The sequence below is a fragment of the Eubalaena glacialis genome, chromosome 13 (assembly GCF_028564815.1).
Source record: "Eubalaena glacialis isolate mEubGla1 chromosome 13, mEubGla1.1.hap2.+ XY, whole genome shotgun sequence".
In the NCBI taxonomy this organism is placed as follows: Eukaryota; Metazoa; Chordata; class Mammalia; order Artiodactyla; family Balaenidae; genus Eubalaena; species Eubalaena glacialis.
Window position 1 is genome coordinate 49,969,708 of NC_083728.1, and position 15,718 is coordinate 49,985,425.

Genomic DNA, 15,718 nt, shown 5'->3' on the forward strand with positions numbered 1-15,718 from the left:
TTTTGGGCAAGCTGAGGCTCTTGGAATTTCACATTTTAGAATGGCCCTGTCTTGGGACTGCAGCAGGAATGACCTCCACAGAGAGTCAACCCTCCTTGATGGGGCCCTTTCCTGGGAACCCTCTGGCGGATGTTTAGTCCGAGGAGCACACATAACAAACGCCTCCCTTGGAGCTGGATGCCTGCTTTTTGTGAACTCCCTTCTGCTGTGCAGGGGATGCTGGAGGGGGCTGCATTGTGGGAGGTGGAGGGGCAGCAGCCTGCGGAGGGGAGGGGCGCTGGCCCCTTGGGGACCAGTCTTTAAGGAGGTGCTTCTGTTCCAGCTGTGTGGTTCGGCTTCTGGCGGCTGCAGACCTGGTTGGGGGAGGGGGGCCGACAGCCTTGCTGTGGCTGCGCTGGGTCCCCTCCGGGGCAGCACGGAGGCCTGCTCGGGTGCTTGTCACCCCAGGCCCCTCCCCCGCCCTCCCCGCCCCCTCCTTGGCCGCTTCCTCTTCCGGCTGAGGTGGAAAATCAAGGCCCCTGGAAGGAGCAGCCTGGCAGGCAGCCCTGAGACCCTGCAGGGCCGCCCTGATGCTCGGCTGACATGTAGCCCCCCGTGCCCACCGTGCTGGACCCTTCCATCTGCTGCCCAAGACCCGCTCGCAGGAGGGTTCCCTGTAACCAGCCAGGGGCTGGCTGTCCTCCAGGTCCCCGGACCCTAACCCTGGCCCTGACCCTAAGGCTGGGGCAGCCCCTGCTGTGTGGGCCACTGGCACTTATGATCTTAGTTTGTATTCCCGGTCACCCTGGGTTGTAAAGTGAGGGACCTGATGCCCAGCGAGCTTAGGGGGCTCTCAGGCTCACCCAGCTGGAAATGCCAGAAACAGGGTTTGGACCCAGCAGTGTCTGATCTGTGAGATGTGCTGTGGAATCTTGGAGGCGGTGAAGGTGTAAACGGCGGGCTGCCCTGTGGCACTAACTTGGTGACAGGCCTGTAGGTCCGTGTGCAGACATCGCACCCCTTCACTGACCAGGGCCATGTGTTCCAGGACCTCCAAGACAAGCAGACACATGTTAACCGCAATTCCAGCTGGGGAGGAGAGGTCAGTGCCTGAGGGCTCCAGGCAGCCTCTAAGAGGGACAAGGGACGGCTGCGGAACAAGGTGGGCCTAAGGGCTGTGGAGTCCTGGTGTGACTGCGGGGCTGTGAGGAGCAGAAAGTGCACGTGCTGGAGGGGCTCTGGGGACCTCGGGGCCCTGGAAGCAGGAGGGGTCACTGTGGGTACAAGACGAGGGGCAGTGGGCCAGGTTGGGGGGCCTGCCTGGCCCTTCATTCTGTCTCCTGACCCCCTGTGGCTGTCTTGGACCTCATCTGAACCTGGGAACAGTGGGGATCCGGATGGGTGAGAGGCCTGGCAATTTCCCATCAACAGATCCAGTTAAACTTCCTCTGGGAAGCTGGAGCGAGGTTTCTGGGCCACTGGGAGGGTGGATTCCTTTGCTCCATCTGGGCCGACAGCCCCATTCTCCCTGCTGGTTGTCCTTGGACTGGGGCCTCAGACCGCTCTTGCCCAGGGCTACCAGCCCGCGGAAGCCTCTGGGTTTCTTCGTGTGTTGGCACTGGCTGCCTCAATGTCAGCGGGGCTCTGAGTCTGGAAAGGAAAGAACTTCTTTTCCGGAGACAAGACTCAGGCTGAAGGCCAGTGCCGAGGTCCAAGGGAAATCAGGCGTGAATCAGGGAAGAGGGCAGACCTTTTCTCAAGTCTGAGCCGTCACTTCTGTTCCACCAGGGCTGCGTCAAGAGTGGGAGAGAAAGACTTAGGATGAGAGGGAGCTGGACCCTGGGGCAGGTGGTTCTGAATGTGGAGCCAAACACTGAAGCGTGAAGAAAAGCGCACCTACCCCGCCCCAGTTCTCCTCCGTCCTGATTAGCGGAAGGCTCGATTAGACCACAGTGAGTGGCTTTGAACACTTCTCTTGCTCATTTAAACCAATCCAAGGAAAAATGTTACATAAATAATGATGGAGTTGGCAGATGGCAAACATCCTCAGGTCTGGGAACCTCTGAAATAGGGTGTGAGTTGTTCTGAAGCTGTGGGTTTTGAGAGCTGCCCTTGGAGCCAGGCTTGGGTTTGAATCCTGACGTGACCCTTGACCCTTTCAGCTGAATAGCCTTGAGAAGTCACTTAGCTCCTCTGTGCCTCAGTTTCCTCATCTGGAAAATGGGGTCGTGATGGTAGCTCCCAGCCCACGGGCTGTTGTGAGTGCTCCACAGATGTGCCTAGGGTTCAGAGCAGTGCTGTTCCTGCTGTCACTGAAGGAACTGTGCATGTGGTGGCAGTGGGCGGGCAGGAGGAGGCTTCTCTGGGCAGTAACACGAGCGGGTTGGGGAAGGCTGAGGAGGCAGGAGCCCGTGGGCCTGCAGGTGGCTGAGGCTGGCCTGGAGAGGAGGCTCCTTGTGCTCACAGTGGGTGGCAAGCGTGGCTGGAGAAGACGGGGCAGCTGGTGGAGGCGGTGGGGTGACACGGCAGGTGGCGGATGGGCGGGGTGCACAGGCATGGCAGTGGGCCTGCCTTCCCTCCAGGCTCTCGGAACCCCAGGCCATGGCCAAGTGCCTGGAATCTGTAGCTGGCAGCAGCCCTGACTGTGGATGATGCATCCTCAGACCCACTTCCCACCCCAAACGAGGGCTTCCCATCAACAACCACCGCAGGGCACGTGGAGCAGGTGGGCCTTCAGGGGAGGGATTCTCGAACCACATTCGAATACACTGGTGACTCTCATTCACCCTGAGCCAGTGACACGGCTGCCTAAGATTTACACAAGAGCGAACTGGCATTTTCGCTCTCCCTCCTGCTGTTAAGGAACCACTGATTTTCACCAATTTAATTTTTCTGCCATTCTGCCATAATTATAGCTACTGTTTATAGGATGCCTTTATATGTGCCTAGGACTTCACATTTGGTCTTGTCTTAAGTCTGTTTGGGCTGCTATGACAAAACCACTGACCAGGGGGAGTGGGGGGGCTTATAAATAACAGAGACTTATTTCTCACAGTTGTGGAGGCTGGAAGTCCAAGATCAAGGTGCCAGCACGGTCACCTGCTGGTCGGGCCCTCCACCTGGGTCACAGCCAGCGCCTTCCTTTTGTGTCCTCACATGGTGGAAGGAAAAAGGGAGCTCTGTGGTGTCTCACTTATAAGGGCACTAATCCCATCATGGGGCTCCACCCTCGTGCCCTAATTACCCCCCAAGGCCCCATCTCCTAATGCTATCATCTTATCATCTTTGGGGGTTAGGATTCTGCAGACATTCAGACCACAGGAGTCCTCGAGACCACCTTAGTAGTGGTCCTATTATTAGGCCAGTCTATGGTTGGGATAGTCTAGACCCTGGGTGTATGGGGAGCTGGGTGGGAGCCCCATCTCTGATCAGATGTCGTTCACTGAGGCACTCTCCTGAGAGGGAAATTCTCTGAGTCCAGAACTTTCTGCAGAGTGTAGCAAAGCCTCAAGGAGAATACATTTATTTTTTGTAAGAAATTTAGAAAACATGCAGCTTTAGTGATCGCAATTTCACTAGCTGGCCTCGTGTCAGCTGTGGCAGTTCAGCTCTCGTTTCCTGTGAACGCTGAGTGTGTCCGGGGCCTTCCTTGGCAATGGCAGCTTGGGTGTCTTTGTGTTGACATGTGGCAGCTGCTTTATAGTTCACTGCAGCTTACCTTTGCTCAAGGTCACGGTCACGTGATCAAATCATGACGTGAGAGGAATTTCATACTTGGGTTATGAGCCCGCTCAGCTGAATTTCCTGGGCTTCTGTTCTCTCGGTGGCAGTAAGTAGCAGAGCAAGCACGTGTCATTACGTTAGATTAGATTTAGTGGCTACAGTAATGTCTGGGCCAGAGGAGTCTGCCAGAGGGAAGGAGTTGGTCCTGAGGCCTGGTGAGCTTCTCCCTGTGAGAAGGGGACCCCCTTGCCGTGCTCCGCTTTCCGAAAGCCAGACCTTGCTTCTCTCACCGCCTCCATCTTCCAGAAATGGCTGGCTGAAGAGAATATCAAAGTCTAGAGAAGTGTACCGAAGAAAGATGTATCCCGTCCAGTCCTGCATCTGGACCATGGGGTTGACCCCTCCCCTCAGCACCAGGCTTGGAGGAAAGAAGTGACTGTCACAGGCCTTCCACGCACACATCGACACAGTTCCCTGGGTTCCTTCCCTTATCGGCAGAAGGAAATGCAGAGGACAGTAGCTGTGTGCTGGCCTAGCAGTGGGGCGGTCCTGCCCATCGCTCTCTCTGAGGGGCAGGATGTCTTCTGCCAGGGTACAGGAGGTACAGGAGGCTGGGAGGCATTTGCGGGGTGGACCGGCGCTCACGGTTAGAGCTCGGGCTCCAGTTGCCCTGCGCCCGCCAGGGCTCTCGTCCTTTCTTGCTTACCTGCTCTTCCTTTCCATTCCACAGATATCTGTCACATACCTTCTCTGAGCTAGACCCGGTTCTGGACGCTGGGAGGAAGGCAAAGAACAAATCCCTGCCAAAGTAAAGCTCATACTCAGTGAGGCAGGTGGACAAAGAAGGAGGTAGCCTCTTAGCCAGTGTTTATTTAATGAGCACAAAAGCCAGAGTAATGGTAGCAAGTAAGCAAGGCATGCATTCCGGATGAGTTTCTTAAATACAACAGCACCACACACACACACACACACACACACAAACACACACGGCTTATCTTACTTCCCCTGGGGCTGTCCAGCTGTGTCCTGTTTTGGATTGAACTGGGCCAGAGGTGCCTTTCTTCTGTCTGTGTTTGGGCAGATGTCGTGTTGGTTACGAATTAGCATTGGATGAATGCTCCTCCCACTTGAAGCTTAGAGTTGGCTGTAGAAGGTCTCCTTCCTTCCCCCAAGGCCAGGCAGCATTTTGCTGGTGTTCAGCACCCTGAATATGAGGCCAGTCTGTGTATTTGTGCCTGTCATTTGCATGTGTCCACATGGAAGGCACGGCCCTGAGGAGTTTACTCACAGACAAACGTAGATGTCTTATTCAGAACCTGCATGACGAATGCTATATTTCTCCTGGCACTTGAAAATAGAACTCTAACTCATTTTGTTGAGATCATTTCTCAGAAAGCTGCATGGCACTGTCCCTTGGAAAGATCCCGCAGGCAAGGAGGACGCCAGTGCATCCTGCAGCAACAGCCCAGAGCACCCGTCACTGAGTGGCTGCATTATCTGTTTGATACAGAAACAGCGTTTCGGTTTGTGAAAGTCTGAGAAGTTATGAGTATCCAAGAACTGCTTTTGAATGATTTTTGAGTACCTCGGGTCACAGGATCACTTGAATAACACTTACTTTTTTGTGATTTGAAGACCTAGGTTTGCTGACCATATATTCCAGTGTTCTAAGTCTGGAGGAGATTGCCAATGAAAAGCAAAAGCTTAAAATGAAAAATCCAAGTTTAAAAAAATAATGGATGGGGCTTCCCTGGTGGTGCAGTGGTTGAGAATCTGCCTGCCAATGCAGGGGACACGGGTTCGAGCCCTGGTCTGGGAGGATCCCACATGCCACGGAGCAACTAAAGCCCGTGAGCCACAACTACTGAGCCTGCGCGTCTGGAGCCTGTGCTCGGCAACAAGAGAGGCCGTGATAGTGAGAGGCCCGCGCACCGCGATGAAGAGTGGCCCCCGCTTGCCGCAACTAGAGAAAGCCCTCGCACAGAAACGAAGACCCAACACAGCCAAAAATAAATAAATAAATAAATAAATTAAAAAAAAAAAAAATAATGGATGAACTGGAAAGATGAGTAGAAATTGAGATGGAATTAAACAGGGACAAATGGATAGTCTGGAAAGTCCGATTTGAAAAATTAATTTGCTGACTGTGATAATGGAGGAGCCCTGGTTGGAGTCCTGTTCTGTGTGTGGCGATGGTCAGTGGGTTAGTGACCTCATGTTGAATCTGGGCCACCTTTGTCAGGCATTAGAAAATAAATGTATTCTTCATTTACACGGTTAAATATAGAGTTGGGGTCAAGGGTCTGCATTCCATATTCTGACCCGGGCAGATACCATGGGAATGCCGGGGTCCGTTTGGTAACCCGGGGGTTTCTAGAGAATGGGAGTGGCGTCATGGAGGGCTGGGCGAGAGAACCTGGCAGAGAAAAGGCTTTGTGAGGTAGTGGTGGGGGGTATTCAGGACTCTGAAGGGCTATCATTGAATGACAGATTTTCTCTGGACAATCTTTAAAGGGCTGAGCTGGGACCAAGGGGTGGAAGTGGAACAGCTACAAGTCTTGGCCTGATTCTAGGAAGACTGTTTAGTGCTGTGCGGGGTGACTCCCAGCAACGTGATGTTTAAGCAGAGGCTGGACCGCTGTGGCCAGGAACCCCAGGGAGGCTTCAAGGATCTCTTCGACCTTGAGTTTTATGGCCTTGGCAGAGAGGATGGGAAGGGGAGTGAACTTAAGAGATTCACCCGGATCAGATTCTTTATCAGAAACTTCTCTGGATGCAGCAGCAAGAGTGTGGGACCCAGCAGACTCAGTTCCAGGGCCCATGATAAGGCCCCTCGATCCTCCAGGGAACACCTGGGCTACTTCAGCTTGGTCTCCAGACCTTCCCAGGGCTATAGGTCAGCTGCCCAGCTCTGACCGCCAGGCAACTTCTGCCCCTGAAGGGAATCCTTTCCCCTTTGCTGCCTTGCTCCTCCTCCCCACAGCCAACCTTTCCAGAAAGCTCTCCCTGCTGCCTCAGTAATTGTACCAGAAGCTGAGATGATAAACGCCCATCACACTTTCATGTGCCTTCATTTCCCCAGTGGGAGCTGGGTTGCAGGAGGACACTTTCCCTCTCATTTCTTTTGTCTGGTGCCTTGCTCGCCCCCATGGTGCCTAGAATGGAATTTTTAACATCTTACAAATTCATCAAAATGAATAAGTTGGTTTTAGTACTTCTAGAAAGTAATTTCAAACAAAGATGTCTGATGGTAAGGATAATCTCTACTGAATGTTTGGCAGGGTCCTGAGTGGGTGAAGCTTCTCATTAACACTCGTGACAGTTAAACAAGGTGGAAGGGGCCTGCTGTTTCTCAGGTGATCTTGTGGCTGCTGAGAAAGGTGAGCTCCCATGCCCGTGCAGCTCCTATAGAAAGCAACCCAGGCCTCTCTGTCTGGACGGTTCTGTGCCTTCCTCGACTTCAAAATGCTGCCTTTTGTCTGCAGAAAAAGGACTGGATTTCATCACCACTGACCTCTGACGCACTTGAGCCTCCATCTCCCCAGCACCGACTCCTTAAGTCCTTAGCGCTGTTGAAAATGGCACCTGCGCTGGGCTTAAGTTATCCTTCTGTGTGACTGACCATAGCTGCCTCTTTAGTGCTGTCACAGACTATCCTAGCCTCCTCGCTGCACGCAGGAGGTGTGTTTCTGGGCCCTGGCTCCGGGGAGTTTGCTGTTGGGGGCTGTCGGGGTGCTCTTTCTTTCATCACAAGCTCAGGTGCGCGGTGGATGGGGTCAGTGAATGGCGCTTTTGTCCTCCTAAAGCCTTAAGGAGAAAGGATAGGGTCCTACCGGAGAGGCACTGTGCCAGCCTGGCAGGAGTCGAGGGGGAGCGCAGGCTGCACTCGTGTTACCCGAACCAAACTTGGGTCTGTCCGCTCGCCCGTGCACAGTAAAGCCAATCTACTGACACTGGGTTGGGGTGAAGGAAAGTGCAGCGTTTATTGCAGGCACCAAGCAAGGAGTCCAGGGCCGCTGGTGCTCAAAACACCCGACTCCCCGATGGGTTTCAGGAAAGCCTTTTTAAAGGCAAGGTGAGGGAGGGGAGTCCCAGGGTATGTGATCAGCTCACCACAGTTCTCTGGTTGATGGTGACGTAACAGGGCTGTTAACATTATCAGTCCTCAGGCTCCAGTAGGTCCGGAGGCTACAAGTAGTTAATTTCTTCCATCTGGTGGGGGTTTTAACATCTGTAAAACAACTCAGGAATGTGCATCAGATGCTATTATCTAGGTACTTTAGAGAGGAGCTAAAGCAGAGGATATGGGGGAGGGGTCTGTCCCAAGAAGACCCCATAAGGTCCTGCTTGGTTACACTAGTGATCTCTCGTCTGGTCTCCCGCAAGGCCTGTCACTGCCCACCCTTCATTTCCTGCTGGCCCTTGCTGGGCTGCCCCTTTCTGGGCCTCTGAGCACAGGGCAACCACAAACTCTCCTGGGTCTTGGCCAGGAGGGTGGAGCCACGTGGGTGGGGCGGACTTACTCTGCCTTCCATGCCAGCTTTCTGTTAAATAACAAATACAATAAAACAAGAGCAGTGAAAATGGGAAATGTCCCTTCCTGTGGGAAGTGGGGTTCAGTGGGACCACGTGGGAAGCAGTGCTGAACCCAGCGTCCACCTGCTTCTGCCCTCCTGCACTTTCCTCCATTTCCTGTTCTGGTTTCTGGTAGACTGTCATCCTCTCGGGGTTGTGTTGGGTCACGTGCCAACCCCAAGCCAATCAGCTTGTTCAGCGGGATGCTGCTCTCTGGCTGACCAAGCCTAAGCCCCTGCAGTGGAGGCAGGGGCCATGTGGGCACAAGAGGCGGGGCACAGTGTCCCGGTCCCTCACCACCCAGCCCTGCCCCAGGCTGCGGGCCGCTTTCCTTCCCAAATCACTGAGGCTTCGCAGAGTTGGGGTCCCCTGCCCGGGGTCCCCTGCCCAGCAAGGCTTGTGCTGACCCAGAGAACAGGGGCCTCTCGGGGAGGACGTGTCAGAAGACTCCGGGACCGGATGACCCAGGTCTCTGAGAAGCCCTGCTCTCAGTGGATGCGGGGACAGGCTATTTTTCTCAGCAGTGTGGCCGTGAATCCGTGTCAGGACAAGCCTACAAAGTTACAATGTTTTCTGAAAAGAGCCTTCCATGCATCAAGTGTTGGAGTGGCTGCCCTCCCCCTGGCTGGCCGGGGCTCCAGTGCCTGCAGTTTGAAGAATTATTCCAGCCAAATGACTATGCGTTCTGGCCCTCCCCCTTCTCTGACAGCCCTCCCTTCCTTGTGCCGCAGGGAACTGCTGGAGACCACGTGCCGCCTGGCCAACACGCTCAAGAGGCATGGAGTCCACCGAGGGGACCGGGTAGCCATCTACATGCCTGTCTCCCCGCTGGCTGTGGCCGCAATGCTGGCTTGCGCCAGGATTGGAGCCATCCACACTGTTGTCTTTGCTGGCTTCAGTGCGGGGTCCTTGGCTGGGAGGATCAATGATGGTGAGCACGTGGGCAGTGGGAGGGAGGGAGGAACCTGGGTCCCCTGGCCTTCAGGGACTTAGCGTGGTGACAGATATCACTGAAAGTCACACATACAGATGATGGACACTACCAGGGACAGCGCATGGCTGAATGAACATTTGCTCTATCAGCTGAGATCTGAGTGCGTTGGATTTAACCAGATGAAGGAAAGGAAGATTCCAGGTGGAGGGAATGGCATAGGTACCGGCTGGAGGAGGCTGTGTGGCTGCAGTGGAGGAGGGAAGAAACGTAGGGTGAGATGAGGCTGGGGAGATATGGGGAAGATTCCACAGGTCAACAGCTGGAAGCCTTCTGTGGTGAGGAATGATGGGGTGGGCCATCTCCTGAGGCTTGGAGTCAGGCGTGGGCCTTGTGGTGTGTCTTTAAGGCCTTCTGTGTGCAGGTAGGTCAGAGCCTCCCAGACAGGTGTGCAGAGCAGTATCGTCTCCTTCCTTTTTCTGGTGTCGGAGGGCTGAGTGACTGAATGGTGGCCTCATGTCTGTGCAGCCTGACCCCAGCTCCCTTGAGATCCTAGAGGGTTCCCTGAGCTGGCTCCCCTGGGGGCTGTTGGGAATTCTTTGTGTCTCACAGAAGACTTGCCTTTGGGTAATGGACAGAGCTGAAGGGCGTAGTTCTCAGACCTCTGTTGACCACTCTCTTTAGGAAAGACTGGGGAGCCTTTCTGCTCCCTTTCAACATTTCCCCTCTAATTTCAAGCACCGGTGCTGCTACTCCTTTCTCTCTCTCTCTCAACTCTGTAGCACCTACTGTGTGCCAGGTTTTGTTCTAAGCAGTTTGTGAAGGCCATCTCTCTTCATTTTAACTTAGTCTTCATAAATATTATATGAGATAATACTCTTGCTATTTCTACCCTCTCCCTTTTTCTATTACCATTGAATCATTTTAAAGTGTACAGTTCAGAGACATTAAGCACATCCACAACGTTGTGCAACCATCATCACTATTCCAGAACTTTCCCGTCATCCCAAATGGACATCTCATACCCATTAAGCAGGCATTCCTCATTTCCCCTCCATCCAGCCTCTGACAACTCTAATCTGCTTTCTCTCTCTATGATTTGCTTGTTCTGGAGGTTTTGTAATAATGAACTCCTACAGTATGTGGCATTCTGTGTTCTACTTCTTTCACTAAGCATCATGTTTTCAAGGTGCATCTATGTTGTAGTGTGTATCAGTATTTCATTTCTTTTTGTAGATGAATAATATTTCACTGTATGGATAAACCACATTTTGTTTATCCATTTGTCTGTTTATGGGTATTTTTACTTGTTTCTACTTTTTGGCTATTGTGACTAGAACTGCTATGAACGTTTATGTACAAGAATACCTGCTTTCAATTATTTGGGTATATACCTTGGAATGGAATTGCTGGCACATATGGTAAATCTATGTTTAACTTACTGACAAACTGCAAAACTTTTCCAAAGGAGCTATTCTGTTTTACATTTCTACTAGCAATGTATGAGGGTTCCAATTTCTCCAAATCCTCATCAACACTTGCTTTTTTCCTTTAAAAAAAAATTATAGCCATCCCAATGGGTATGAAGTGGTATTTCATTGTAGTTTTGATTTGCATTTTTCTAATGACTAATATCATTGAATATCTTTTCATGTGCTTGTCCATTTGTGTCTTCTTTGGGGAAATATCTACTTAAGTCCTTTGCCCATTTTTTTAATTGGTCGTTTGTCTTTTTTTTGTTGTTGTTGAGTTGTGAGTTCTCTAGATAGTCTGGATACTGTACCTTTATCAGATATATGATTTGCAATTATTTTATCCCATTCTGTGGGTTGTCTTTTTGCTTTCTCAATATTGTCCTTTGAAGCACAAAAATTTTTAATTGTGATAAAGTCCAGTTCATCTGTTTCCTTTTGTTGTTCGTGTTTCTGGTGTATTATTTAAGACTCCATTGCCAAGTACAACATTACAAAGATTTGCCTCTGTGTTTTCTTCTAAGAGTTTTTTATAGTTTTAGCTTTTTCATTTAGGTCTTTGATCCATTTTTTAAAAAATATTTATTTATTTTGGTTGTGCCAGGTCTTAGTAGTGGCAGGCGGGCCTCTTAGTTGCAGTTCCAGGGCTCGCCGGCTCCTTAGTTGTGGCATGTGGGCTCCTTAGTTGCAGCAGGCCGGTTCCTTAGTTGTGGCATGCAAAGTCTTAGGCTCCTTAGTTGCAGCTCCAGGGCTCCTTAGTTGCAGCCCATGGGCTCCTTAGTTGTGGCACACGGGTTTCTTAGTTGTGGCATGGGAACTGTCAGTCGCAGCATGCATATGGGATCTAGTTCCCTGACCAGGGATCAAACCCGGGCCCCCTGCATTGGGAGCACAGAGTCTTATCCACTGTGCCACCAGGGAAGTCCCAGGTCTTTGATCCATTTTGAGTTAATTTTTGCATATGGTGTGAGGTAAGGGCCCAGTTTCATTTTTTTTTGGGCCTGTGCATATCCAGTGATACCATTTATTGAAGAGACTATTGTTTCCTTTGTTGAATGGTCTTGGAACTCTTGTCAAAAATAACTTGACTGTATATGTGAGTGCTTATTTCTGAGTTCTCTATTCTATTCCACTGATCTATATATCTATCCTTGATTTTCGTATGCTGAACCATCCTTGCATTCCAGGAATAAATCCCACTTGGTCATGATGTATAATCTTGTTAATATGCTGCTGGATACAGTTTGTTAGCATTTGGTTGAGGATTTTTGCATCAGTGTTTATAAGGGATATTGGTCTGTAGTTTTCTTTTCTTGTGATCTGTTTGTCTGGTTTTGGTATCAGGGTAAAGCTGGCCACACAGAATGAGTAAGAAAGTATTTCCTCCTCTGCAATTTTTAGGAAGAGTTTGAGAAAGATTGATGTTAATTTGTCTTTATCTGTTTGGTAGAATTCACCAGTGAAGCCATCTGGTCTTGGAAACTAAGGCACAGAAAGGTTAAGTGACTTGCCTAAGGTCACACTGCTACTTAGTGACAGACCCAGGATTTGAACCCAGGCATTCTACCAATGCTTTCAACATTACATTAGGCTGCTCCTTTCCTCTCTTGCTGATGTGGCCACAGTTACCAAGTGTTTCTGTTAAGATTCTTTGAAACAAGCAAAAGCAATTGACTCTGGAGAATTAGTAGCTGGATGCCGGGCAACTCCCAGAACTCAGGAATCCTAAACAGCCAGGCCATGGGAAGGCAGGGGCCCAGTCAGCTCTGAGGGACTCAGTAGGGGAAAGTCCTATAACTTTTCTCTAGAACTTTGCCATTAAGCGGCTCTTCCCCAGCACCCTACAGCCTCCATGTCCAGCTATTCAGGTGTCAGTTTCCTGGGGGCAAGACCCTGTTGGGACAAGTGTCTGTGTTCTCTTGGCTCAGTGAGGGTGGTATTTTGGTTATTTATTGCTGTGTTACAAGCTACTCCAAAAATAAGTACTTAGAACAGTATATTTTCTTATTATGTTTCATGATTCTGTGGGGCAGGAGTCAGGTGGGCGTGGTGGAAATGGCTTCCCTCTGCTTTGTGATATCTGGGATATTGGCTGGATTGGTTTGAATGGTTAGGGGTGGCCAGGGGTCTCTTTCTGTTCATGTAGCCTCTTCACATGACTAACTTGGGCTTCCCCATAGCAAGGCAGCCTCAGGTAGTCAGACTTGTTACATGGTGGCTTACGGCTCCAAGAGGAAGCAAGGAAACTGCCACTTGTCCTAAAGGCTGACCCTGGAATATGCATAGCATCATTTTGGCTATACTCCATTGGTCAAACCAGTCTGTAGCCATCCCAAATTTAAGGGGAGGGGGCCTAGACCCTACTTGTCCATGAGAAGTGGCGTGAGACCAGGTCAGAGAATTCACAGCTGTCTTTTGTCCACCACTGGGAAGGAGAGTGTCAGTGTGGCGACCAGGTCTCACGGTGAGTAGGCAGCCACTCCGGTTAGTATGTCCTATTCTACGGCCCCGGCCCCCTGGCCTGGCCTCTGGGCTCTGGCCACTCCTCTTCCTTTATCTTCCCTCCTGCTCTAGGCTGTGTGAGAAGTGGAGAGAGGGAGGCATGGGGAGGGTGGAGAATGGCTCTGGGAGATGCTGTGGGGGCAGAATAGTGGCCCGAGCAGTTGTCCACGCCCGAATTCCCCAGTACCTGTGAATATGTACCTTATGTGGCAGAAGCCCTCTGCAGATGTGATGGAACCCTAAAATGGGGGGATGATGCTGGTCGGCCCGGTGTAACCACCGGTCCTTAAAAGCAGAGAACTTTCTCTGGCTGAAGCAGAAAACATGTGGCAGAGAGGGAGGTGAGAGAGATTCAAAGTGACAAGGACTTGACCTGCCTTTGCTGGCTTTGAGGATGAAGGAGGTTGGGTGCAGGGGGTGTAGGTGGCTCTAAAAGCTGAGGACGACCCCTGACTGACAGTCAGCAAGGAAATGGGGGCCTCAGTCCTACAGCCACACGGACCTGACTTCTGCCAACACCCTGAGCAACCTGGAAGCAGATTCTCCCCAGAGCCTCCAGGTGACATCTGCTCCCACCCCCACTGGCACCTTGATTTTGGCCGTGAGACTAAGCAGAGAACCCAGCTTAGAGTCTCACGGCCGAGCTCACCCAGACTACAGAACCGTGAGCTAAAAAAAAAAATGGGGGTTCTGAGCCACTAAATTTGTGGTAATTGGCCATGGGAGCAATTAAAAACAAATACAGAAGCTGAGACGTGATCAAAAGCCAGGGTGAAAGTGAATCCCCCCCAGACCAAAGCATCTGCTGATGCTGCCTGTGCTGATGCTGTGCACCTGCCACGGCCCCGCTGCCCGCCCTCGGGGACCGCAGAGAGAGGGTGCTCCTCAAGCACCTCCTGGGGACTGGGCGTGTCGGGCCCGGAGGTTCCTGCCCTGGAGAACCACTCGGGCAGGGAGGCCTCGCGCAGATGGGCACCGGGAGTGAGGCCTGTGTCTCGGCGGCCGGGATTCCAGCACCCAGGTTGGGCAGGGGCCGCTATTTTCTCCAGAGGGTCCTGAGCTTTCTTTGTCTCTCATGCCCTTGAGCAGGGTCCCTTTCTACCTGCTGGGCCATCTCCCTTCCTGCCCCACCGGGAGCTTCCCTGGACAGTCCCAGCTCGGGGATGTAGGCCTGGAGCGTCTCAGGCGGGCTCTGTCCACCTGACTTTGTCTCCCCAAGGTGACTGATTGCCAAGGCCTGAGGAGCAAACAGTGTGTGTGGCCGGGGCCTGGCATGCAGAGCTGATGACACTGCCCTAGGTGCCCCAAGCAGTCCAGAGTATCTTTCTGACCCAGGTAAAGGCCTGTGCTGGAGGGGTCTCAGGTGGCCCGCGGGGCTGTGCCACCTCTAGGGCTCTTGGGAGGAAGAGAGGCTGTGAGCATGTCTCTAGAAAGCACGTTTCAGACTGGAAAGCTGAGGGAGACTCAGGTAGGGCCCCCAGGAGCCGCCCTGAGGCGAGAGTTCAAGTGCAAGCAGTTCACTGGGGAGGTGGTCCTGGGAGATGCTGCGGGCTGCGGGGAGTGAGGCCGGGGAGCTCCTACTGTGGGTGCCCAGGGCTCAGACCGCAGGGAAACCCTGGAAGGCGATGGGGCCCCGGGTGTCAGCATGAACCCCGAGGGGCTGGTTGAGGACTACTGGGTGGGGTGATTCCTCAACACTCCTGCCTGTGGCTCCTAATCAGGCCTCGGTGCCCACGTCACAGGTCTCAGGGCTGTGCGTGGCCATCAGCATGGCAGCTGGATGGTTGTTCCAGGCTCTTTCTCAGGGGCCAGTTGTACAATAGCCCACCTCAGCCGTGATGCCTCCGGGTCATCCCGGGTTGGGGCGTGGTGGGTGGAGGGTAGCCTGGGAAGGCCCCGGGGCAGGTGGGAGGGAGCGGGAGTCTGGCAGAGTTGAGCTTCCGGTGACTTATCTCCAGTTACACCTGCTCCTCCCAGAGCCGGGAAAAGGCTGGCGCTTCTGCTCTGAGCACAAAGATCCCAGATCAGGTGGAACTTCACCTTTTCTTGTTGACTCTCTTGCTCAAGGATGGACTTTCTCCGTCACACCCTTAGGCCTGGGGTGTGTGGCTGTCTGGGCTGTGAAGGTCAGAGTGGGGAGGAAACTGACCAGAATTACCTGCCTTTGACTCCGATAGCCAAGTGCAAGGTGGTTATCACCTTCAACCAAGGACTCCGGGGAGGGCGCGTGGTGGAGCTGAAGAAGATTGTGGACGAAGCCATAAAGCTCTGCCCGACCGTCCAGCATGTCCTCGTGGCTCACAGGACAGACAACAAGGTCCACATGGGGGATCTGGACATCCCCCTTGAGCAGGTGGGTTTATCTCCTTTTGTATAGTTTGAGGAGAAGAGGTTGTCATTGGATTAACTGAGTCTGAGTCTTGTCAGATTGTGGTTCTCAATCTGGGTCCCCCAGAGGGGCCCAGGGTTCCCCTTTGCTATTTGATGGGCTTCCATCCTGGTAGGGAAGATGGAACTCAAATTCCACAAACAGAGG

General features: G+C 52.4%; 1 protein-coding gene across 3 annotated transcripts in view; it reads left to right on the forward strand.

Moving 5' to 3' along the window:
* ACSS1 (acyl-CoA synthetase short chain family member 1) overlaps positions 1–15,718 on the forward strand; it is a 42,295-nt gene that overhangs the window by 13,008 nt on the left and 13,569 nt on the right. For all 3 annotated transcript variants that reach the window (XM_061209452.1, XM_061209453.1, XM_061209454.1), the window contains 2 exons: positions 9,009–9,208; positions 15,360–15,535. In XM_061209452.1, the coding sequence (XP_061065435.1) occupies positions 9,009–9,208; positions 15,360–15,535 (376 nt within the window). The remainder of the gene's footprint in view (positions 1–9,008; positions 9,209–15,359; positions 15,536–15,718) is intronic.